The sequence below is a fragment of the Cupressus sempervirens genome, chromosome 7 (assembly GCF_028749045.1).
Source record: "Cupressus sempervirens isolate cs-2001-9-10 chromosome 7, ASM2874904v1, whole genome shotgun sequence".
Lineage (NCBI taxonomy): Eukaryota > Viridiplantae > Streptophyta > Pinopsida > Cupressales > Cupressaceae > Cupressus > Cupressus sempervirens.
The window spans coordinates 549,477,003-549,504,111 of record NC_143124.1 but is presented as its reverse complement, the minus strand read 5'-3'; the positions used below and the strand labels follow the sequence as shown (position 1 = coordinate 549,504,111).

At 39.6% G+C, this 27,109-nt stretch overlaps 1 protein-coding gene across 2 annotated transcripts in view; it reads left to right on the top strand.

Annotated features, from left to right (window-relative positions):
• The window catches only part of TOP3A (topoisomerase 3alpha), a 346,811-nt gene extending 320,167 nt beyond the window's left edge, over positions 1–26,644 (top strand). For both annotated transcript variants that reach the window (XM_089791990.1, XM_089791991.1), the window contains 2 exons: positions 25,857–25,919; positions 26,002–26,644. In XM_089791990.1, coding sequence (XP_089648116.1) covers positions 25,857–25,919; positions 26,002–26,345 — 407 coding nt within the window. In that variant the 3' untranslated portion in view covers positions 26,346–26,644. The remainder of the gene's footprint in view (positions 1–25,856; positions 25,920–26,001) is intronic.
• Positions 26,645–27,109: the final 465 nt, after the last annotated feature.

Sequence of the window (27,109 nt, the reverse complement as noted above, 5' to 3'; positions counted from 1 at the left end):
TCACAAAGAAAGTCTCAATACAACGTCGCGTCATTGTTAGGACAAATGGCAATAAAATTTTGTTGTCTCATACTTCAAAATCATAGGAGAATTTTCATAGTATGCAGCTACAGCTTTGAAAACCCTTTCAACTTTTCCTGTACCAAATTTCATGTTCTCGAATGACCAAAATTGTTGATGCATAGCCTTGTGAGGTTCTCACATCATCGCCCCAAAATTTTGGGGACCGCCTCTTTTTTTTGGTTGCCTTAGTGAGTTTTTTCGAAGTTGTCCAAAAGTTTTCGATTAGAAAATTTTACACTCTGGACACCTTCAGGCCAGGTTGGATGTGGTTGGATTTCTTTCTTCACCTGGTCTTAACTTGATTTTTTGAAACTTGTAATTTTATCCTTAGGCCAAGCAAATTTCAATGACAACATTTATTTTTGATGGTTAAAACCATATTCATTAGGATAAAATGGCAAATTTTGGACTTAGGTGGTTTTTGGAAATTGGAAACAATTGTATAGACTTGAACATTTTCAAAATGAAAATTTTTAGATTTAATTGTTTTGGAAAATCTTGAATTTTTTGGTTAAAGAGAAATTTTTTAATAGTGAAATTAAAATTGGAAAATCAATTTTGGATGCTAGAGAAATGATTTATTTTGGTTAAAAAATTAAAATTGCGTTGCAAAATTGAAAGTGGATTAAAATTGCAAAATTTCATTAAATATTGCTTGGAAGATTTTTAAATGTTGAAAAAGATTGGTAAATTAAAATTAGGTTAAGTCAGATGATGCGGTTGTTGGCATGAGTTCCTAGGATCATGTATTTGATAGTGATGTAGGGATAGTGGGAGCAAGAGCATGTGAGGATACTGTTATATCAGCAGCCACTTCTGTGTCAGTTGAGCCATCCACCGAGGAGTTTAGGAATATGCATGCAATTGTAGATGTGTGCTCTAAAGATAGTACACTTGTAATTGATGATGAGGTGAGTGATGCAGTGGCAGAGTCATGTTATACTATCGATCAACATAGTGTTGATGTTCACTTCATGGACAATCTTATGTTTGACATGGATGCAACATGGTCTTATGACAATCCACTGTTTGAGGTTGATGTTGATCACTCACTTGAGTGGAGTTGAACTTAATTTTCACCAACTACAGATTCGGTTTAGTTTTCTGTTGCAGCAGTTGGTGATGTTCCTATGTTCACAGATTATGGTGTGGCTACACCTATTGTTGATACAATTTGCATAAGTGCATATGGCTCTCTTGTAGCTATGTCTTTTTTAGGGATTATTGGTGGTGATTAGGATTCTAGTCCAATTTATATTATGTGGGTGCATACATGGAAGAAGAGGATGCGCAAATATTTTATGGAGTTGCCTTCTAGTTACATTCTGATTTCTACATCAGCAACACAAGTTTTGGGTGCTATGTTGCAGGACATGTTGATGGTCCTGATGATATTGGCATGCAATTGGTTTAGTGTTGACAAGGATGTCACGTACTTCTTCATTTGGGATCCAGATGGAGGTTAGAGTTCACTGTATTGCCGGATTGCTTGAGGACAAGCAATCTTGGGGAGGGAGGATTGTAATGTCCCCAAATTTTGTCAGCATCAGAGTTTCAGGGATTAGCCTATTATTGTGATCCTCGTATGCTAATTATTGTGGATAAAGAGTCTTCTGTGGTAGTGGCTTAATTTGGGAGGGTCTTATCTTCTCCACATTTCAGTAAGCTACAGAGTGGTCTTCATTTGGCTTAGATCTGACTTCATTTGGGTTTAGTTTTGTATACTTACTATTTGTGATAAGTTGGTGTTGATCGAGATGGACCCTTTCTATTTTTGGAAAGTGCATTTGGTCACAGAGAAATAATAGGTATGACTCCTATTTCAGACCACATATTTAAATGATGAGTATTTTGGGAGTTATTATATTTTTAGTGGCCAAATTATTATTAATTATTAAATGGCTTATTATAAAGTTATAATTTAACTTTATCATTTCACTTAAGTTGGGAGTTGAGTTATCATTGGAAAGTGTCATTTATTAATTAGTTAAGCCAAGTCAAGTGAGAGAATTTAGAGGAAGCTTCTAATTAATGTTTTGTGGTGAAGCTTCTTGAGTGAAGTTACATTTTGGCAACAAAAGAGAATTTGGAGGTTATAAATACAAGCCCATTTGTTGAGAAAAGCACAGTTGGAAAATATATTTGCCTTTTGTGCCTTTGTGGCTTTTTCTAATTTTTGACTTGGGAGCCCTTGCTAAAGTATAAGGATCTCAACTGAGAAGTTCTTGGCAATTGTGCTGAAGTATACAATTGGCAAACTTTCTCCCACTGTATCTTTTGTATCTAGGGAGAAGAATAATCTAGAAATATATGTCTTCTTACTCATTTCATCTGGCTAGGGTTTGAAGAAATTTTGAGTTCTTATTTGACATTTGTGTTGAGGTAAACATCTGTCACAATTTCCTGTTGTGATTATTGTGGTGAAGGAGATATTCGTTGAAGAGAATTGGTTGCCATAGAAGTACGACACTTAGCATTCAAGGGGAGTTTGTTTGTGAATATTGCTGGAAGTGTTTTGTGCCTTGGATACATGTGTGGTTTGTGTCTAGCTGGGAACCGCATATCATCAACAAATTGTATTGGCTGTTAGCTATGGCCTGCAAGGCATTATCCTCCATTTTGTGACCACGTATGCAACCCACATGGTGCAGACTATACACTAGACGTCACCCCTGTTGGCAGCTATGTGCCATTGAGAACGTAATAAGAGACTCCAGTGTTGGACGTGAGCCTATGGAAGCTGGATACTAACAAATGTTTGCTGCATAGCGGACGTCACTCCCCAGTGACAAGTCTGGTTGTTGTGCTCCAGCAAATCAAGTTTTTCATTAATTAAGATTGGACTTTCAGAATTTGATGAGTGTCAAAAATTCCTATCTTTTCATTAATTAATAATATTTAATGCAATTCTGGAGTCATCACCTTCCTTACAGCTCATACCAGGAGCACTCGAAAATCGCAATCAAGAAGATGTTAAAATTGTTATTTCAACTCTAGCTAATAAAGTGTGGAGAACTTTGGGAGTGTGTTATTTTGCCACATTGTCCCTTGTCTTTCATTTATTTCGGAATTAGAATTTCAAAGTATATATCAAAAAAAAATTCAAATATATAAAAATCAGTTTGTGCACCAGTATTACAGTTGGGTCCAGCTAGGGTTTTTACAATCAAAGTCCAAGGCATTTTGATTTCAGTTTTGTAAAGGGAAGGTGCTATAATTTTTTGTTCAAGCTTGATGCATGTACAAGGGCATTATAGTCTTTGAGTAGTTAGCCTTCGTTAGGGAAGGAAAGGGGTTTACAAAAACTTTGAGTATGAATATGTTTATTTTGGATTGCAATTGGTCTTTGAGCTAACGTGGTTATCTTTGGTAAGCTTATGTGCATTTATTATGCGTGTGTGTTCTATGAGTTCTCTAAGCCTAAATTATGTATACAATTGAAATGGAATACTCTTTTTTCCTTTAATTAATCATTTGTGGGTGTGGGGCTCAATGATATTTGCCTCATTAGTTTCCATTTCTTTATCTTTTGAGTTTCTATCTGCATTTGCACCATGGTGTTGGGTGGGTGTTAGTTTACTTTTCATCCTTTCTAGTTTAAAGCATACCCCCCAACCCCCTTACCCTTTATTAGTTTTAGATCATATGAGAGAGTTGTAGCTCTAAAGTTTAGAGGAAGATCATCAATCCGATGATGACTTCTCTAACAATTAGTGCTGATTAGCCTTTCCTTTTGGGCATATTATGTAATTTTCCATAGTTATTTCCAAAGGACCAATCTGTTCGCTAACAATAACTCATAAAGTTTGTCCTTAGTAAAGATGCCCAAGTAGTGATTATGTGTAAATACTTAAACAAATTTTATGAACGTGACAAAGAAGCAGTCTATTGGAATTTGAAAATATTGTTATTGATGTCAAGTAGTAAAGAATACATATTATTGTTGTTGTCAAAGGTTTGAGAAGATTTTTATGGCAAAGTGCTTGATCCCCAATAGAGAGTTGTTGACTGTGTAGTTCAGTAATGACAATTGTATATTGACAGGCAATGAAAGGTTTAAGTGACAAGTCATGATTTGTAATGTCCCTATTTTCATGACCATCAAAGTTTGAGGGATTAGCCTATTATTGTGTCCCTCATAGGCTAATTATTGTGGATAAAGGTTCTTTTGAGGCACAGACTAGGTTAATGGAGGTTCTTGTCTTCTCTAGAACTCAGTATCTTCTTGTTTGGTCTTTGTTTGACTGGGATTGGACTTCATTTGGGCTACTTCATATACTTACTGATTATAGTAATTCAAAGGTTGATAGAGACGGACCCTTACAATTTTTATAAGGCACCCTGGTTAGCAGTGAATGCAGTGGGCGACCTCCTAGTGAAGTCAAAATCAATTTGCAATGATTAATGATGAAGTAATAATATTATTATTATTATACTTTACTAATAATTAATTATTGAGTGCATGTCATTAATTGAATTACGAAGTGACTATAATAAAGTTATAATATAAAGTCAATGAGCACAACCACTTCACGATTATGCTCATCAAACTTCTCTTGAGTAGCATTGATTGTGGTAGGACAAGACTCGGTACCTAGAACAATTGCCTCAAGGTGACGGTACTCGAAGATCGTCATCATTCTCTACCTACGGGTCTTGTAGTTCGTTCCGTTGAATTGCTGACTGCCGTCTAAGAGAATATTGGTGAGAGATGCCATGACATTCTTTTTATGCCAAAAACATGAATATCTGAAAATGCACGAACTTTGAGGTAGATTGACAAAAGACCTAGAAAAATGAAAGAACAACTCAAAAGAGAGCCCAAAAAGTTAGAAAGAATATGAAATTAGATTCTAAACTTGCTAGCTCAAAAATTGAGGCACTGAAAATGATGCACCTAGAAAAATCAAAGACCAACCCAATTGAGATCCGCAAAAATCCAACAAGAATTTTGGAAAAGTTTTCACATCTGGCAAAGCAACTGAGAGGTTCAAACAAAACCCTAGCCGGCTGAAAAATCTTCATAAAAATGGCAGATTTAAATGGTGAAAACAAAAAATGTTGGCCATAGATAAACTCTAGAGGGTTGCCCTAGATGATGCAAGAAATAGTAGAAGGGTAGAATGCCCCCCCCAAAAAACAGTCGCCACAATTTTGCTAAAAAGGGGCCATGATTTTCAAGAGGTTGTTTGTAAAACAAAGTTGATAGAGAAAAACACTTCAGCTCCCAAAAGCGACACCCAAGAATGACGTCACATACCTGAGTAAGGGCAATGCAATCGAGTAGACGTGTTGACGTATACATGTATATATTTATACATATATACTTATATATGTCAACACATACATATATACACATACACATACATATGTATATATGTATATGGATGTGTACATGTATATGTATATCTATATGTAAATGTATATGTGTATGTATATGTATATACATATGTCAATACATATACATATATGTATATGTATATGTGTGAGTGCATATGTATACACACACACACACACACACATATATATATATATATATTTGTGTGTGTGTGTGTATGTTCGACATAATAATATGCATATGGGAACATATATGTATGGACTCTCTCACTCACTTGTGCAAATGCATTCTTTTATATTGCTCTTACCTTTGGTTTCCCCATTTTTTGTTTTGATTGTCTGGTGGTCTATTAATCTCTTTTTTTCATTCTTTTGCTTTTTCTATTTATTGCTTTTTAGCTTGGTTTGGCTTTCGCCCTCTTGCTTTTGTCATTTTTGTTTGGTCATCATACTTTTTATTTTTATTTTTATTCTTGTGCTCTCTTACTATGAGTGGTTTTACTATTGTTTTGTCTTTTTTTACTTTTGTATTTGATTTCTATTTGCTCTCTTTTTCTTTATATATATATATATATATATATATATATATATCATTAATTGGTTTTACCTTTTTCACTTTATTTTGAGTGTCTCCCTTTATTTATTGTTTTTAATTCTTATTTATGATTAGAGTTGGGTCTTGTCAATTGTTTGTTGTACCTACCTTCTCTCTCCTAACCTACCACCCTCGCCTTCCTCCTTTTATTGTTTGTTAGATCTGCAATCTATTATCTTTTGTTCTTTTCCTCTCTAGCATCGTGATGATGGATCATGTAGTATGATTTGAAATGTTGATGATAAAAAAACTCTACACAATCAAATTTGTCAGCCGACTGGATGGTCCTGGCGGTGTTTCTGTAGCCGACGGAATGACTGTCGTCGGTGTTTTGTATTTTGTAGCTGACGGGTAACAGTTTGTAGCAGATGTAATGTTGTGGCCGACGGACTCCTTCGGGAAGGTTCGGCGGTAGTATTTATATCCCTTCAGGGATCATTGTAAATCATCTTCTACCATCATATTTGATAATGTAATGTCTGGCATATGCGAATATAATAAAAAGGAGTTTGTTGTTCGTGTTCCATTGTCTATATGTGTTGATTTCTTTACCAATACAGTAAACATTTGGTGTTGTTGCCGTATGAATCTGGAAGGTGGGAGGAATGAATATTAATGCCAAATCAGCTTAACAAGGATCGGAATAAGGCCAAGGGCAAAGATGGAATCCGTACTGCACAAGAACATTTAATTCTGGCACAGCAGGCAGACCTTCGACAGAGATTCCAGAGGATTGCTGACAGGAATAGGAGTGCGGAGGCATTGTTGGAGGAGACTCGACAACGGGTGGAATTGGTGGAAGAAGCACGGGAGGACTTTTTGAATTTCAATTCGTCGAGGGAAGAGAATCTAGACGGAAGAGCATCGACTCGCACAGCTCAGAGTGCCGACAGAGCAAGAGCGTGTAGCTCTTTGTCCGAGATATAATTTCGGAGGGGACGACTTCAGAAAACCCTTCTTCACCAAGGTTCGCAGCGGTTGAGTCCATCGGTGTGGGGTACCAGTCCGCCGGTGTAGAAGTGCAGTCCACCGGTGTGGGAGACCAATCCGCCGAAGTGCAGTCCACCGGTGTGGTAGTGCAGTCTGCCAGTGTCGCAGGATCGATCAACACTTGTTTACAGACACCAATCGTGATGGCGTTACCAAAAGAGATTGCCAAAGTTTGATGGCGATGGTACAGTCGATCCCATCTGGCACTGTAAAACATGTGAAACGATCTGGAGGGCAAATGGCATAACTGATGAAGACAACTGGATGAGACAATTTCTGGCAACCCTACAGGGCGTGGCAATTGACTAGTTTACTAGTACAGATCCACAGAAGCTGGATAGTTGGAATAACATTAAAAAAGAGTTTCTAGCTGAATTTCAACTGTTGCGGGACGATAATGAAATTGTAGCAGAGATCTTCAATACCAAGCAAGGAAAGAACGAAACTGTCTGCGTTTACGCCAGGAAATTAAAAGATCTGATAAACAAAATGGAGAATAAGCTGGCAGATGGACTTCAGAAAAGGTGGTTTGTGGAAGGTCTACGCCCTAACCTGCAGAAGAAAATGAAAATTGTGCCGCCATCGTCATACACGGAAGCCTATAACAGAGCATTGAATCTCGAAAGTGAGCACAAGACAAAGAAGAAGAAGAAGACTAGTTCCTCTGATTCTGATGACGACGAGCCTTCCGGTGAAGATAGCAGTGATGATGAGGGCAGTACCAAGAAGGTCCACGCCCTATAGAAGGATATGATCCACATGATGAAGGACTTTAAAAACATGCAGAAGGTGCCAAAAGGCAATGAGTTGTGGTGCACGGACTATAAGACCGACGGTCATACTAAAGGATTATGTCCAAAGAACCAATTTTGCGACATTTGTCAGATCATGGGCCATTCGACAAAGGAGTGCCCCTTTAACATGAAGACCAGAGGATCCCCGCAGGTACTTCTTACGCAGGAGGCTTCCCCGTCGGGTAGTAGCGGAAACACGAATACCGCCGGTGCTACATCTGGAGGATACAGGAATAATCGGCGTGGACAAAGTAATAACAACAACAATAACAATACCAATACGAGCAGAAGCCGGATCCAGTATGATGCAAATGGACGGCTGATTATTCAGTGCCGCACATGTAACTTGTGGGGGCATTTTGTGTGGGAGTGTCCAACAGCAAATACACCTCAACTATTGTGCCGATGGTGCAGACCCGGCGATCATGACGACTCAAAGTGTCCAAAATCCGGAGTGAACTTGATCATTGTCGGGCCGGATGAGGAAGAAGTCCTGGCAATTACGTGGAAACAAGCAAAAGAATACTCGGACCCCACCGAAGAAAAGAGGAAATTTGCGGTAGCATAGGCGGAGGTTGGAAAAGCATCCCAAGCAGCAACAGCTCCGGACACCGCCGACACTTCAGCGAGGAATTTCGCAAAACAAAACATAGTACGACAAATTTTGCAAACGGAGGTGCGAGTAAAGGTAAACGATTTGCTTCTCACCATGCCTCAACTTTGATCTACTCTTTCAAATATTGCAGAAGAATCAAGTCAAGGGAAGGAAAAGTCACCGGGAGAACCAAGTCGAGGGAAGGAAAAGGAGATTGTTGTAGGAGAAGATCAGATGTTACTGGTGCTAACATCCGGACGGCACCCTGCAGTCGTCGAGATGGGGATCCTTGGACATATTCTCACAGACACAATAGTTGACGGAGGGTTTGGCGTAAACGTATTACTGGAAGAAACCTAGAGGAAACTTGGACAGTTGACATTGTGGCCTCCAAGATTTCAGCTGCTGACAACCGATCAACATGGCATTAAACCGCTAGGTATTCTCATGGCATAGCCGGTAACTATTGGCACTCAGCTGTTCCTGATGGATTTCGTCGTGATTACGTTGAAGAGGAAAGGGTATGACACCATCTTGGGCCGCAGGTGGCTTATCGAAGCAAGAGCCCGACACGATTGGAAGAACACCTTATCACTGGAAAGTAAAGGCCGCCGATTCGTCATTGATCTACATACCCAAATGGTAGGGGAAGAGGCCCTGTCATCAAATTCTGATGGAGAGGAGGATGAAGGCAGACAACGGATGGAACCGGATCAGGAGGGCGTCCTCCGATTGGACGGCGGATCAACGAATGACGACTTGGATTCCGTAAATGGTCTCTACCACTGGCAAATGGAGGACTATGAGTTATTTCACAGCTGCAATGTTCTATCGATTGAGAATGAATATCCGAAGGAGTTTATTGAAGTAAAGGACGGGGAGGCACCGTTGGATGTTACACCCGCCCATGCATTCAGTGAAGGAGAGACAATCAAGTATAATGAAGCTACGCTACAAACAATGAATTTGGGGGACGAAACAAAGCCGAAGAACATACTAGTTGGAGATCACTGGGATCCAGTACTCAAGGCCGTGGCATTCAAGATATTTCTGGAATACAAGGATGTGTTTGCATGGACATACAAGGACCTCAAGGGATTACAGTCGGAATTGTGTGTGCACCGCATCTCGCTAGTGGAGGGAGCCGTACCTATACAAAAGCGACCCTATAGGATGAACAAGAACTATGCGGCACAGGTTACGGTGGAAATCAACCGGATGCTGGAAGCTGGCATTATCTTCAAGGTACAGACCAGTGAATGGGTGTCGCCGATAGTCATTTCATTGAAGAAGGATACTACTCAAATTCGGATATGCGTCGATTTCAGATGCGTGAATGCAATGACGATCAAGGATCCTTTTCTGATTCCATTCACAAACAGCATTCTGGAGGAGGTCGCGGGACATGAAATCTACTCCTTTATGGAGGGGTTCTCCGGATACAATCAGATTTCTATAGCGGAGGAGGATAAGTTGAAGACAACGTTTGTCGTCGAAGATGGGGTCTGCGTACAACCGGATGCCATTTGGGTTGTGTAACGCGCCGGCCACATTCCAGCGGATTATACTGCATATCTTCGACAGGATGTCCATGGGAAACTTCAAAGCCTTCCTGGATGATTGGTCGATACTTAGCACGGAGGATGGACACCTGGCAGCACTTGGTGAATGCATGGAGAGATGTCATAGAGCCTGACTAGCGTTGAATCCCAAAAAGTGCAGATTCATGGTTCTGCACGGAAGACTGCTCGAACACATTGTCTGTAAGGAAGGATTAAAGACGGATCCCGACAAGGTGAGAGTCATTCTTGAAATGCAGCCATCTACTAATGTGACGGAGGTAAAATCTTTTCTCGGGCATATAGGTTATTACAGGAGATTTATTAAAAATTTTGCCGAAGTGTCCCACCCGTTGGATAAGTTAACTTGCAAGGAAGAATCATTTAGATGGGATGAAGAGTAGGACGAGGCATTTGAAGGGCTAAAGGTACGACTAGCTACGGCACCCATTCTGGCATATTCGGACTGGAATAAAGAGTTTCATGTTCATGTGGATGCCTCCAACTATGCGATCGGCGCGACCTTGGCACAGACTGGTAATCACGGACTGGATCACCCAATATACTTTGTCAGCCGGTTGTTATCAAAGGCTGAGCAGAACTACAGCACGACTAAAAGAGAAGCATTGGGAATGGTCTATGCTGTGCAAAAATTATGTCATTATTTGCTTGCTACACCGTTTGTGTTCTATGTTGATCACCAAGCCCTGTTGTACATGATTAATAAACCTGTCATCCAAGAGAGGATCAGCAGATGGCTACTCTTGTTGCAAGAATTTACCTTCAAAATCATTGTCCGGCCAGGAAAGAAACATGTCAGTGCCGACCACCTGTCGCGGATCAAAACAGGGGAACCAGCGGAGGGTGTGAATGACAACTTCCCTGAGGCGCAGTTGTTTCAGATTAGGGTACTGCCGAAATGGTACAAGAGTATTGGCGAGTACCTGTCAACAGGACAGTTTCCCACTGGGATGTCACCAAATGATAGGCGCAAGTTGATAATCAAGAGTCGCACGTTTCAATTGATCAATGGATTGCTCTACAAAATGGGGCCGGATCATATTCTTCGGCGGTGTGTGTTGGAAGAGGAGATACCGCAGGTGTTAAAAGAAGCACATGAGGGTCCCGCAGGAGGACACATGGGGCCCGACACCACTGCACGGAAGATATTTCTCCCAGGTCTCTGGTGGTCGACAGTGTACAATGACGCGCGGGAATGGGTCGTCGGATGTGACATCATTGTTGCAATGGAGTACTTGACCGAGTGGGTGGAGGCACGTGCGTTACCAGATAACTCGGCCGTCAGCACTGCAAAATTTATTTATGAACAGATCATTACCAGGTATGGAATCCCGTTACAATTAACAAGTGATAGGGGAGGTCATTTTGTTAATCATGTCATCCGCTTGTTCACCATCCAGTTTAAGATTTATCATTCATTGTTGAGTCCGTACTATCTAAGAGCAAACGGACAGGCGGAGGCCACCAATAAAATCCTAGTGTCCATCATCTACAAATCTTGCGCGGTTGAAGGTGCTGATTGGGAGGAAAACTTACCTGCTGCCCTATGGGCTTACCGCACGGCGTACAAGGTGACGACAGGGTACACACCATTCCGGTTAATGTTTGGACAGGAAGCAGTAGTCCCAGCGGAATTCATGATCCCGAGTTTGCGAATAGCGTTGGAAAACAAGCTGGATGGTAACGAAAGCTTACAAGAGCGGTTAAACAATTTGAATAAGCTGGAGGAGCGATTGCTGGCACAGTGGGCGATGGAAGTGGCACAGAACAGACGCAAGGTCTGGCACGATAAGCATCTGAAACGTAGCAGATTCCAGCTCGGACAGTTAGTATTGAAGTATGATGGGCGCAATGAAATCAAGCTAGGAAAATTCAAGGTGCGGTGGGTTGGACCATACCAGATCCGAGAGGTTGGCGATAATGGAGCTGTCAAATTGTTAACCTTGAATGGGAAAGAGGTCCCTCAGACAGTCAACGGATCCAAATTAAAGCTCTACCATGTTAGAAAGAGGCTGTCGTCATTGTCGTCGTCGAATGCCCAGAGGATGACCCTGTCGTCATCATCATTCCAAAGTGGCAGGACTTCAACGCCAAATTGAGATGCTTCATATGTTTTATAAAAAACAAAATTTAAAATTAAAAAAAAAAAAAAGACTGCGGGAGACTGCCCCACAGGCAACTCTCCGCGGGAGACTACCTCGAGAGAGACTGCCTGTCGGAGACTACCCTGCGGGAGATTGCCCCGCGGGCAGCTCTCCGTGGGAAATTATCCAGCGGTATTTGTTATAAAACAAACATCATGGAGGTAGTAAATGTGACGCGAACACGAAGAATCAAGACCCTTGTTTGGAAGGATCCTCCTTGTTAGCATCCAGATCTTGCAAATTTTTAATTTTTGCCGTTCTTGCTTTCGAACAATCTGAGCTTTTGATTCATCCAGACTTCTCAAGCCAATCGTTCTGCTATCAAAGGGAAGAAAACCAAGGGAGGTAAGGGTCTTTGGTTGGGAAAGGTGGATAAATTTGATGTCACTATGAATTGCATGGGGAAAGGATGCCAGAATTGCGTAGTGGAGTTCGCCAACCTCGACTGAAATTGAAACAGGTTCAGAATTTGGTAAATTTGCCGGAAACCAATATTGATCAGGCCTTAGCAGAGCAGCTCCTAACAAAGCGACCAGGCGAGCTGTAGGAAGAGGAAGGGGTTCGAATGTGCCTCTTGTAAAAGTTGTCGAAGCAAAGCCTGCTGGTGGTGGTGGAAGACAAAGGATTGCTGGTAGGGGCAAAGGTGTTAGATCCACTAAACTGGAGGTACTAGTTGAAGTTTTACCTTTGGTTGGCCAAGCAAGAGCTGAACCTGATTTGAACAGAAGAGACGCAATCGCTTCACATTATTTCTCTTCAATTGCGGAAGTCGGATTCCTTCTGTGGTTATCTGCTGCCTTACCTGTCCGCGGAAAGCTGGGTTGGTTAGGGCATCGGCGGTGAGATTTTTTGTAACGGACGGAGGAAACACATATAAGGAGAAATAACCCTTTTTCACATGGAATCAGCAAGTAAGCGGAAGACGTGGAAGACTCAACTAGCGGCTAATATGGAAAAGAATTCAAGGGTTTTGGCATTTGGGATTCGAGTTGCAGGCCCCTCGAGTTCTAGTAGCAAGAAGCACAAGACCAAGGAGGAACTCACTTATCTCACCATCTAGTTCGAGAGTCTTAGTGGAAGTGAATGTCGGAGGTGGTGGCAGGGGACCCTGGAGACAGACCAGACTAAGCAGATTTTGATGTGGGCACAGGTACATTGGGCCATCCAGCTTCCCATCTTTTCCATCCGGTTGTTCGAATCAGTATTGCACACCATGATAAAGACATATAGCGCCCGGAGCAGAACAAGTACATTCCTGTACAAGAAGCAGCAGATGACGGTGTCCTTTAAACATAGAGATTTCACTAGGGTTTTCAGCATCCCTGGCCCCGAAGGGAGGAAAGTGGAAATCAAGAACCATAAACTCTCACGGGAACGAAAGGAGCATTGGATAGATCTAGTATGCCGGGACCTTACACCTGTGGAGCGGGAGGCAGTGGTTCAGGGGTCAAAGTGCAGAGGGCTTCGCAGGGACTTTATTGGGGAGGGCCACTGGCGGTGTATCATGGATGTCAGCAAGAGCAGGTTGACAGGTGCCACTTGAGCTTCAAATATAGCATTGCCACAGATTGTGTTTATGAATGGTATCATGCAGTGAGTGGTTTATGATTGGGCCTTAGTCCTGGTTGACAGGATGGAGGAGTTTATGACCCTTTAGTAGCAAACATTTTTTATGCCGCACCATGCCATCGGGCTGTTTCTGGAGGCTGCAGCTAGCTAGATTCCATTGGATGATTTTGAGGCTCCTCCAAGGGGCAAGTTGGCAGATGGGGAGCCTCCCGTATTCTATTGGCGACACTTGGATACAGGAGGATCAACAGCAGGCCACAAGAAAGTACTCCGCGGACTAGATGCTTCCGGAGAGACAGATAGCGGACTGGAGAGCACTTCGGTGAGTGACGAGGCTGAGTCCGTGGAAGAAGAGGCGAGCACTTTGGCGGAAGTTGGTGGTGAGGCAGCGGGTAGTGGGCCCACATTCTTTACCCCTCCTCAGTTGTCAATTTCGGCGCATTTGACTACCTGTCCGACAGTCATTCCGCCGTTTGGCCAGCGCCATGCCCCGGTCCTCATGACTCTTCCAGCGGAGGCCGATGTCCTACGGACAATGACGGAGATGGTCCCTCAGACAACAACAGATGTTGTCCCGCGAATAGTTGTCGAGATATTGCCGACGGTTGTAGCGGAGGTGATTCTAGTTGTACCAGCAGATGTCACCGTCGTAGTCTCACAGAGAGCACAGTTGCCACCACCAGAGCCTGAGCCGCAGGTCCGGTTGGATGTCATTGATTGTGATGCAATTGTCACTGTTTCGTCATCTTTTTTAGCAGAGTCTGACTCAGCCCAGCTAGTATCGGAGGAGAACATGGAGCTCGTGCAGTCAGACCAACTGGAGGTGATGGATAGGGCTAGTGTGTTTCTGAGGCAGCAGTTCCGACTCACTCCTGCCAAGCGAGGTCCATCCATTCAGTCTCCTAGGCGTTCAGGAACATCACCGGCAGTACCAGAGCCTCAACTTCAAGAGGAGGGAATGCCACATGCCGTGGTTGCGCCAACAGAAGAGGAGGCGGCACTGGATGTGGGCATGGCTCCCGCTGATGAGGAGGAGAAGAGTGATGCAGAATGGTCATTGGAGGACTTCGCCAAGGAGGATTAAGAGTCGGATGAGGAAAGGTGCCGGGATTACCTCAGGACTATGAAGTCTGCGTTGAAGAAGGGACACGATGTGGCAATTTGGGCCCTGACTCGGCAAAGGGAGTGGCATTTGATCAAAGCATATATCTGTGGGGTTTGTCCTCGACGATTTCAGACTTGTTTTGTAGACAGGGGTTGGCCGGCGGTGGAGACAGCTGAGATGTTGGCAGATTGGGCTACTGAGCCGGAGTTGGGACCCAGTGACACCCCTCTGATAAAGCTGGCACATGAGATTGTGGGATTGTACAAGGATGTTTACTATGGTCGTCAACGTGCGGAGGCGGACAGGGTTGCAGCAGAGAGATCATTGGCAGGTGAGAGTGAGGCTAGAGAGAAGCTAGCCGCCGACTTGGCCGACCAGCAAGCAACGTGGGCCGCAGAGCGGGCAGCACTACTGGCAAATATGGCAGCAGTGGTGCAGGAGAGGGACGTGGCTAGGCAAGGTACAGAAGTGGCTATCCGAGATAAGGATGCGGCTGAGCACGAGATGCAATTAGCTGAGGCAGGCTATGGATGCTGCACTTCTTCTAAAAGAGGCTGTCGAGGTTAATTCTCAGATTCAAACAAATCTCCACATCAGGACAGAGCAAGTGTATGAGTTACGTCGCCAGCAGCACTCTTCTAGGACGCCCCCTTCTCTCTAGTATTTCTTCTGTTGTCTGTAAGTTGTCTCCTAATTTTTTTAGTCATTAGGAGATGACTTTTCTTTTTGGGGGGCTGGTGTCAGTCGATTGGATGGTCCCGGCGGTATTTCTGTAGCCGACGGAATGACTATCGTTGGTGTTTTGTATTTTGTAGCCGATGGATAATAGTTTGTAGCGGATGTAATGTTGTGGCCGACAGACTCCTTCGGGAAGGTTCGGCGGTAGTATTTATATCTCGTCGGGGATCATTGTAAATCATCTTCTACCATCATATCTGATAATGTAATGTCTGGCATATGCAAATATAATAAAAAGGAGTTTGCTGTTCGTGTTCCATTGTCTATATGCGTTGATTTCTTTACCCGTACGGTAAACAAAATCCAAAAATTGAAAGTGCATTAGCATGGATTGTGGAAATCTAATAGATCTAAATAAAATATTAATGAGTTATAAAGCAATTTAAAAAGAGAAAACATAACTTATCAAATTGCAAATGTTTTAAAGTTTAAAACTTTAAACTTTCACGGTTTACCTGGGATTTGAGTGCCTCTTGCTCTCTTCGCTAGCTCAAAAGAGAAGTTCCCTTTGATTCCACATAGATTTGTTTTTTTGTCACAACAAGGTCTCTCTACACAACATTGGATATCGTCCTCTCAGTGCATATAGAGGGGCCCTCCATGACCTCTCCATTAGGATCTGAAAAGGAATCATCATGCCTAAAACAAATAGAAAGTGAAATCAGTCTTAGTATTCAACTTTAAAACACAAAGTAAAATGATCTTGAAGTCTTATTAAAATTTGAAGAAGAATCATAGTACCTGAAACGAGGGTTGAGGAAGTAGCTTGTTGCATGAATGGGTTGGTGGAGCATATTCTTCCACCTCCTATCAATTATTTCCCAAATGGGATCAAATTTGAGTTTCTCTGTTGTAGAAATTTCTAGCAGACTCTTTGGCCCTGTCTATGGCCTCATAAAGACATCCCATTGGGGATTGTTGCCCATCAACCAAGCACATTAAGCTAATCAGATGCATAGACATCTACAATTGAAATCTGAAAAATACAAATTAGTTTACAAAAAGATTATTTAATGAAGTTACTAACATGGTAAGTTACAAATTAATAATGAGACTTGAATCAACTTTCAAGAACAATTAAAAAATGAATGTTACCTTCACAATCTCAGTAGCTCTAATATCCCTTGCTAATATGCCCTTAACTTGTTGATTTATGGCTCAAGGAATATTGTCAAACACTTGTCATGAATCCTCTAATTTGCTGTCATTTGTTTCAGATTGATTTTTTTTTCCTTGAAATGGTTTCAAATGCTTGCAAATTAACTGTACAACGTCTAAAAAAAAACTAAATGAAAATGCAACTTCTTTTGGTCTTTTTAAATGCATAAGTAAGAATTCTACATGTAACATGTGCACCTACAGCCAATTGTCATTTTCACAAACACTTAGCATGCAAGCTAAATACTTATCATTATGAGCATTACAACAATACGAGGCATGCAACTTATAACTCCATTAAATGAATGCAATCCCAAGTACATGACAATGTAGATATACCAAGACTCTTGGCTTACAAGGACGACTACAGCAATACCAAACCAAATTCTGATTTTTTTCTTACAACAGAAAATTATATGTCTGCGATGACAATGCTAATTACTAATAGTTGCAAGAGGAACCTGAATAGCGACACCCAATGATGGAGATGAAGAATTACGATTGCAACCAAGCAGAAATACTGTAGCACAAGCACTGTAGTGCGAGTACTGTAGCACGACACTGTTCATGTCATCAGCAATTTCAAATCTGTTTAAGCATTAAATCCCTTCCAATTTGCAGTCCTTCGGAGGATATTTCACCAGCTCAGTTATGCCGACCAATGGAAGTTTCCGTTCCCAAAGACCAAATAGACAATATGCAGAAACCTTTGGCTCCACAAGAACTCATCAAATGCAATTGGCAATAATTGGATGCTGAAAAGAGAACCTCTCATGTTCATTTATACTTTCCTTGTGCAAGCTCCCTTACTTTTCCCCGGCCCCCAATGTGGGATAAAAGAAATTCTTATATTTGCACCTTAATATAAAAGTGACTTTATTATTATAAGTTATTTTATAACTTTATAATAATATAAGAATATTTAAATAATAAGTCACTTAAATTTTAATATCCATGCCAAGGTGACCCTCTATCCAATCCTACTAGCCTACGAGGGTCTCTGATAGGCTAATCACAAGCTAGAGTGATGTCTCTAGCTAGAAGGGGACATCACAGTAGCCTCTTCCAAAAAAACTTGGTCAAAGACCATTCGTGCCATAGCCTCTCCCTCAAACTTCAGAGTAAGGTGAAGCAACCCAATCAGAACACACAAAGATTTGTTTCAAATGCAATATTGTGCTGATTATACTTTCCAATGTCAAGAAAATCATTGCAAACCTTGTGATAGTGGGTCTTGCCAAATCTTTAACTTCAGTGAACTTTCTCATCAAATTTAGAACCCATGGGTGGTTATAGATAAAATTGGTGACTCGTCTTGCATCTTCCACAATTGGAGTTACCCAATCACGTTTTCCTATGTTCTCCAACAGAAGGTCAAGGACATTGCTGCACAAGGTGACCAAAAAAGTGTGGGGTGCCTCTCTTGGAAGATTCTACCTGGCATATTAGTAAAAAAATCAATAATTAGTTTCCAACTTTCTATATTTTATATCAAAGCTAAATTAAATAATACCATAGAATTAGATTCATTATTCTTATGCAACATAAAAAAATAAAATTACCTGTTGCTGCATTATCTGTGATAATTTGCACCACATTCTCTAGTCTCATCTCCATCACAACATTCTCCAACATTAATGCCAATGTGTGATTCTTTCACCTTATTAGCGGCATGAACGAATTTCCAAAACACCACATCATCTTTGCAAGCAACCAAAAAATTAATAATGGTTATATTCTTCCCATTTGTCCACCCATCAGATAGAATGGTGCAGCCATATTTCTTCCACTCTTTGCTTTTTGCTCTTTCACCGTTGTTCTTGCCCTATCAACCGCATTGTCAAGCAACCTACAAATTGAAGTGAAATCAAGTGTTAGCAGACAATTTTCATTTAATAAATAGAAAATAACAATGAAAATATAAATTATAAAAATAAACTCAAATGGATTTCTATTATTTACTAACCTTCTACTCAAACCCTTGTGCAAAGGGGCCTTGTATCCTTTGCTTGAAACTATCGATGCAGTCACCAAATTCAGCCAATAGGAACTATCAACTACATTCATTGGGATATTGTTGAAAACCCAAAAATATGTGCATGCAATATTAGTTTGCTCATGCACCTCCTTGTTCTATCCAGTGGCATCTAATAATGGTTGTGCTCCAAGTGTGTTCCTGAGTACAAAATAGCTTCCTATCCCTGATGGTGATGGTGATAAAGAACTAGGTTCTCTAAAAGAGGGAGTGGAAGCAGTAAAAGAGCCACTTTGTTTGCAGATCTGCAGGCCATGAAGAGATCCCACTATGTTCTCAAGTTTTGCTTCTTCTTTTTCAACGTGAATAGCAGCACCTTGAGTTTCAGCTATGGATACCCTTGTAGCTAATCTTCCTCTCTCCCTATTCAATTTTCTCTTCACCAGTTGCAAGTAGGACATTAATGAAGCTTTTTATTTCTGCAGTTTATCTATCACAAGGATTCAAATCATGTCTTCTTATGCCTGCAAGGTGGTATTTGAGGCAGTTTATGCCTCTAGAAATTAATTTTTTCATATTGAATGCATATCACCTTCCCAAACTCATCTAGAGCTTCATAGACATACCTCCATGCTTCGTCTCTTGCATTTCTAAGCTGAGTGCCTATATATCCAAATGGGCATGATGTTAGTGGCCACACTTCCTCTAAACTTGTCATGCTTATTTAATGCTCAACTGCTGCCCTACACAGAGAAATTTAAACCACAAATTTAAATTTATAGACAAATAATTAAACAAAGTTGGAACTTAAAAATACAAACTATGTGAATTAGTTTGATTATTTTTAGACATCATTCAAAGTTAAACATTAACAACACAAATTGCTAGTGTTTGTTTTTAAGAAATAAATACACATTCTTCAAAAAAACAGTGATAGATTCAAAAACATTTGTCATACATAGTGTTGAAATGCCTTCACATGATTCAAAATCATTTCTAACTACTTAGGAATGAATTTGAATTCATTTACATGAGATAGAAAAATAATAGAATGCTTTTTAAAATTATAAAAACAAACTCAACAAACTTACCTGAGAAAGTAATTTTTCTTCCAACATCAGTTGAAATCTGTTTGAAATCCACTCAAATCCACCTTCAATATCTTGCAATCAACTGACAAGGGCTTGGAAGCTTTTTTTTCCTCCACTACTCCAAGTCCACAAAGCAGCAAAATCGAACTGATTTAAAAAAGGTCGTCTTTTGCCTTTAAATGCAGAAACTCAGCGATTACCCGACAAGCTTTTAACTAAAACTCGGCGATTTTTTCAGGGGCCAAGTTCCAAGTTTTTCTTGGAAAAACTCATCGGCGAGTTTTTGGACTATGCGTGCAACTACTTGTATGTATGAATTAGCAAGGTTATTATTGTCATTGGACAAATCAAACTATGGTTGGCGAAAAGAAATACAATACTAATCGATATATTATCTATTTCTTGAAGTCAAATATTAGAAATCGTTATTAATTCTTGTCTCATGTTATGTTCAAGTCAGTGGAAACCGAGTTGCCTGGAACTGATTGGGCGTTCTTAGTAACTGGAAGCCTTGAACCATACAAAGGGAGGCATTCATATTGATTATATTCATGTTGGAGACTCTTTCCTGAGTTATGGTTTTGCTGGGCATATACGTCTAGTTGTTGCTCTTGCTGTGCATGGTGGTATTAATGTCTTCTGAAGATGACTTTTGGCTGGACACATTAGTTCTATATTTTCAAATCATCCAGTTCAGAACTGAGGTCAAAGACTACTTTCTTGTCCATGTGATTTGGTTTGAAAGCAATGTCAAAATCTCTTTCTATTTTAATCTCAGTCATTAGTATAATTTCTGTCCTTTTCTTTGACATATGGACAATGTTTAAAATGTATTTGGCAATTTGCAAAAATCTGTGATCACATTATGCAATCATTTCAATGCAAACTGAAACCATAGTCATTACCACAAGCAAGCAAGCTGTTTGACAAAGTGCATAAGATAAATGTTTTCTAGCAAATTGGGTAGTTAAACAGTTACTAGTATGGGCATGGTTGTGTCGTTTCATTGGCACCGTGTCAGATGTTATAAATGTGGCTTACATTTATGTATTTGGTATCATTGTATTGAACATTATTGTTATGTGCGAAAGCATTTGATGAATGAATAGTATTTTACTTTGTTAAGTTATATGTTTCTTTCCTGTTCACCTTCGAGCTGAACATCTGGTACTGTTGTCGGGGATCGAACCCGGGTCACCCACGTGACAAGTGGGAATACTCACCACTATACTACATAACAATTAATAGTTAAGGGAATACTCACCATTATACCACATAATAGTTAAATTTGGTGAAGAACTGTAAGGGATTCTTACATGTTTGCTTGAAGTTGGAAGAGTTGAGCAATGAACTCTTACAACATGACAAGTGGAATAAACAATATGGTAATAACGATGAGATAAAAGGTGCGGAACAAGTATTTGCAGCTAAAGACAATGCCCCAGGAAAATGGGCATAGAAGAAAGGACAAGACAACAATGAGGATGTATTAAACAATTAAAAAACATCATGCCATTATTGTGGTTTGTAGAAATAGGTTGGCTAATAAAAAATCCAGCTAGGGAAGACTTCAACAAAGGAGTCAACATTATATGCATTCATGGCCAATAGATCAAAAGACCAATCCAATTTGTTTACATTGTATATAAATTCAAGTGCATTTGTGGACTTCACCAATAGGCATGACTAGCTCGTAGAGTACACTACTTGCTCCAATATAGTGATCTTTGATTGTGAGGAGTAAAATATGTCAACATAGGGAATGCATTTATCTTTTGGGGAAAAAATGATTTATTTTCAATGTGTATTTCTTTTCGAATACTTGTGAGGAATGATCATTGAGTGGCAAGAGCAAGAGTCCAAGTATTTGGAGAGGTAAAAAGACGACCTAAATGGGAAAAGGCCATTCCAACCATGCACAAGTCTTAGGATTGCTTAGCATCTCTAGATCTTCCACCAAAGACAAAATCCATTGGCTACAAATGGGTGTACGAGGTCAAGTACAAGGCAGATGGTGCTATGCAAGTACAAAGTTGGTTGAAATAAGGTTCTCACAAGGAGAGAGCATGGACTATGAAGAGACCTGTACTCCTACAATAGAGACAAGCATCATTTGATTAGTGATACCCATGTTAGCTCCATTTGGCTAGACAATCTTTCAACTGGATGTGAAGAGTGTCTTCATTGGAAATATGGAAAAAGTGTACATGTCTCGACCATTAGGATTTTAAGTTATAGGGAAGAAGCATCTTGTTTGTCAACTCAGAGAATATTTAAATGGCTTAAAATAGGCACCAAGGACATGACACATCAAAATTAATAGATATATGGTTGAACAAGACGTTTAAGGAAGTTCTGTGAAGTCTAATTTTTATGTCAAAAGCATAATTAATGATTTTATTCTACCAGTCATAATATAGATAATATTATCCTTAGAAGTAGTGAGGCACATGCAATTCAAAGATATTGAATCCAATATGAGTAAAGTTTATGACATAATTGATAGGCCTTTTACATTACTGTAATGTCCCCTTTCTAGCATTCATTTTATAATGTTGTTGTTAGCCTATTTCCCCATGGTCCTGTACGGTAACCAAGACATAAGAGGAGTTGTAGGCCATTTGGCCTGCGTTTTCAGTTGGAGATCTTTTTGATGCAGTTTGGGCACTCTTACTATTTATAATAAGTCAATCTGGGCATGATTGAACCTCCAGTGGCAGTGACATGTCACTGGTAAATGTCTCCTATCAACAGGAGGATTTATTTACCATTAGTAATTGATTGTGCATTGATAAAAATATTTTATAAAGTTAAATTTAAATATTTAACTTTATTAATGCATAGTCTATTGTTTATAAGAAATATTTAAATTAAATAATCCCTTTTATTTTATTACACATTGGAAACATGAGTTGTAAAAAGGGTGTCAACTGTTATGTCTATACCACATTAACAAAAGAGTGTGTGAGCTCTTGTGAGAAAATTATAAAAATATATTTTAGATGTCTCTTCTATCGTGTTTCAAAATTACTTGTCTGGAGAATTTATATTCTTCGGCTTGGAGGACAAAATTCCTGGTCACTATAATTCTGTTCACTGTTAAAGGACACAGTTTAGGAAGATTTGATTAATATTCAAGGTAAAAACCTATTGTCTGAAAATTGCTACCTTCTTTGAATGAGTTTGTGGAATAGCTTGGAAGCTGATTCTGAGAAACAGTGATAGGAAGCTAAGTTTTTCTGCTGTACTCAATCTTTATCATACCAGTTTCCCTTACCAAATAGCTGCGACTGGGAAATTAGCATTGTTAAGCTCTGTGGTTGCCTTTAGAGGTGCCATAGAGTTTAGAGGCTGCCTGGAATGCCCTATAGGCTACAGCTGCCATATTCATGGCATACATGACTGGAGCTATCATTAAGGGTGCCATACCAGGTTTTAATTAGCTGCTACTCAACCTTATGGGTCTGAGAATCATGAGGGACGAGTTCTATCAGTTAAGGAGACTGTACAGCCTTGCCAAAAGAAGCTCTCACATAGCCATATGTATGGGATCTGAAGCATCACGTTTAGAGCATGAATAAGGGCATCAACTCAGGGTATACAGTTCTCAAAAAGATACCAAGTCTGCAATGTTTGTATCTGTTTGTTATGCCAAGCAAATTGATAAAATCTGAATGTGGTATATTGTTATGAGACTACTCCTATAATATTGCACGAGTATCATATCTATATTACTGTGCAAGTATTCGTTATATGTTGTTTCCTTATTGAATGAACTAAAAATTACTTAGCAAACAAACAAACACAATTACGTCAGCTTATTGAGAACAAATCAGAAACTCAGTATTCATATTGTAAGCAAACTGTTTGACAATATCCCTGTGAGACAAAGGCATTTTTATTTTTCAGATCAAGGGGGTATCTTACAATTACTGCCTAGGTGTAGAAGTTTGACAAACAGTTGGTAGCATATTAACTTCACAATCCAAATAGCTACAAGTTTTCTTGACAAATTCAAACTTATAGTACAAAATGTTGTCCATGCCTATGCAGAAAGTGTTGAAGCTTTCAACCAAATTGGGTCTTTGACTGTTAATGAGTCGAGCTAGTGGAGTACCTACCAGTTTGTGCAAACATTAAAACCTAATTCGAGCTTTGTTATGAATTTTATTTCCAATTTCATGACAGCAGCACAAGTAGAAAATTTGAAAGTAGTGAGAGGGTTTCGAGAAGTCTGAAATGGATATGTTTTGGTATATAGATTTGAATTGGGTAGGTTTGGTGGATGATAGAAAATCCAGTTTGAATAGGCCAAATCCAGTATTACTTGGTCTATGTGATTGCACAAACATATCCAAAACTGAATTTTCTATCATCCACAAAAACTTCCCAATTCAAATCTATGAAACCACACAGTAGTTTTAGCTTGAATTCAGTTGGTTTAAAGGCCATTTCGCATAGGAAGCTTTAGTTTGATAATGTGTTTCTTTCATTAAATTCAAGATTTTGTATAAAAATATCCACCAAATCTAAATTTTTGAATGAAAACATCTTAAACATGTCATTATGGGCTATGTGAAAACAATATGCCCGTAGAAGTGAGATGAGGTATTATTTGTAGGGCCTTCCCACCCTTCAAGGCATACAACTATGATTAATGATCTTCTACAATTTATTGACGATACCTTTGAGGGCAAAATCTAAGATAACGATTCTGCCTGTTGGAGGCTGGATGCGGAAGCGGATATGGATGGTTGCTTGAGGTGGATGGGTGTGTTGGGGTGCCACCCGGATGCCACTCACAAGCAACTGGATGCGGACAGACACCTATTTAAGGCATCCAAGTGCTTGTGAGTGGCATCTGTCCACATCTAGGTGCTTGTAAGTGGCACCTACAAGGCACCTTGGAGAATCCACAGGCTTCCTCGCTCGAAAAAGAAAGAGACATTTTTAAATATTTTCTGAACATGTGGCGTGGTTCTATTAGGCTTAAAATCTTGATCAGTAAAATGAGTGAAATAATTAAACAAATGTGATGGAAGATAAGAGTGATACGATAGATTTGAACAAAAATGAGACATAGATGCCTCAGAGAAACTCTTTGTGGGTGAAAACTTCAACCAAATGTGACTATATGCTTAGTGCTTAAAAATTTGCTTACAAAACTCATTCCACAGCTCCTTTTGAATTACAATAGGTTTCTTTGCAGGGGTTTTCTTTTTGGCTGCTGGCTAGCTGAGCTTATATGGAAATGCAGTTTGCAAAGCTTTTCAAGTTTGATGGAATTCTAAGTTGCCATTTTTGTGACAAATAGTGAGGGGAAATTCTCTCTTCAAATTATTGGGCAGGATTTTCTTTTAATTAATCTATGCCTAAAATCTGAAACAAGAAAACAGATTGCAGATTATGTACCATGTACATTAATTATTCTAGGGATTTTGCATCTAAACAAAATACTTGAAAGAAACAATGTAGATCATCTTCTGATCTTGAAGGTAAGAATACAAGACTGAAATTACTTATCTCATTTCTTTGCATATACATGATATATATATATATATATATATATATATATATATATATATATATATATATATATATATATATATATATATATATATATATATATATATTTGGAATAAATATATATCTATATCTATGCATACATACATATGCATCCGCATCCCCTCCCCCTCGCCAAAAAATCCCGCATCCCACATCTGCTTCGGACTCCACATCTGAATCTGTAACTTATGGCAAAATCATACGAGCTACTTTTATGTGATGTTTTTGGCAGAGCTGTGAAGCTCATTAATTTACCCAGATGTTCTAGGCTTCTAAGGAATCTGATGTCATTGCCCAAAAGTATATAATCGAAAATGATTTTTTTTTTCTTTCCAAATAAACTCAATCAAAACCAGTAAAAAAAAAGGTTAAAACATGTACAGCTGCATCTTGAGAATGCAATTTGTAATTTCAAATGGGAATTAGTGACTTCATCTTTGCTTCACTCTTAATTTTTTTTCATACAGTTGAACTCTGGGTCATAGGTTCTTAAAGTGGTTCTTGAGTTGTTGAAGAAATGTTAAGGCATTGTTCACTGATGTTGCACTGTCTTTTAGGCTGTATTGGCGGTTGTGATGAGATCCTAAAGGAGTTGATTGAGACATGTGGAACTGGCTCAGGTTAGTACGATACCTATTCAAGTTATAGCAGGTCACTTATGTAAAGTTAATAAAGCTAATCAAATTGTACAATTATGCACAGGAAGAGGGCGACAACCTGCACAAGCATCTGTAAACCCTCGGCAAAGTGTGTGTCAGACTTGTGGACAGCCAGGTCATAGTTCTAATGAGTGTCCCCAGCAACCTAGAGGGCGCCAAGCTGTTAACTCAAGCAGAGGAGGAAGATCAAGTTCAAGCAGAGGAAGAGCAACCTCAAGCAGAGGAGGAAGGGCAAGCCGGACAAGTAGCACCAGCAGCAGAGGTAGAAGGCCGGGAAATGGCAGTTTTGTAAGTGCCACTGGGGAGCAGCTTTCTGCTGGAGACAGAAGGTGCTTTGTTTGTGGAGATCCCTCCCATTTTGCAAATGTTTGCCCTAACCGTGCTTGACGAGTTATTTTATTTTGTATTTGTCTTTCATCTTGCTAACCTCAATAATGTCATCATGTTCTATACCATATTACTTTGGATAGGCTATTTTTCATCAAGTTTTGACCATAAATCTTAGGCCTTCATGTTTTGGAGGATTATGACCAATTGCAAACGGAAAACAACTTTCTTCTTCCAGATTGGCTGCATAAGAATGACAAAGTCATTGATGCAGGAACTCAAAAGTCAATTTCTTGGCTCAATTTTCTATCTATTTGTAGTGCTATCTTTTGTATAAAAAGACTCGGATTTTGTTTTTCCATCTCCAAGACATATATATGCTGTTCTGTGGACTGTATGTCCATCCTACTACTGAATGTGCAGACTTATTCCAGTAATGGACAACAGTAAGTATTTCCTCACTCTTGTTCAACTGTCATACTGCTTTGTATGTATTTTTATATTGTTTTCTTAATCCAATATACAATATAAAATGTGCTAAACAAACTTCAAGATACCACATAATATCAATTCTTAATTATTACTTTTTATCATCAATACAATGAAATTAATTACTATTCTTTCACATTTTGTTAAGTAACCGTTTTACTTATTGAAGTCTATACCCTCCCACAAAAAGCAAATCTGTAAAGTAAAATGTTGTTTCTCATTAATGCATTTAAGTTTGAGTGGGTCTTAAAATGGGCTCAAGCAGCTTAATAGGCTGACTTATGGTCTTCACAATCTTGGCTCCATCATTCTTCTTTGGTTGAGAAAACTAAATT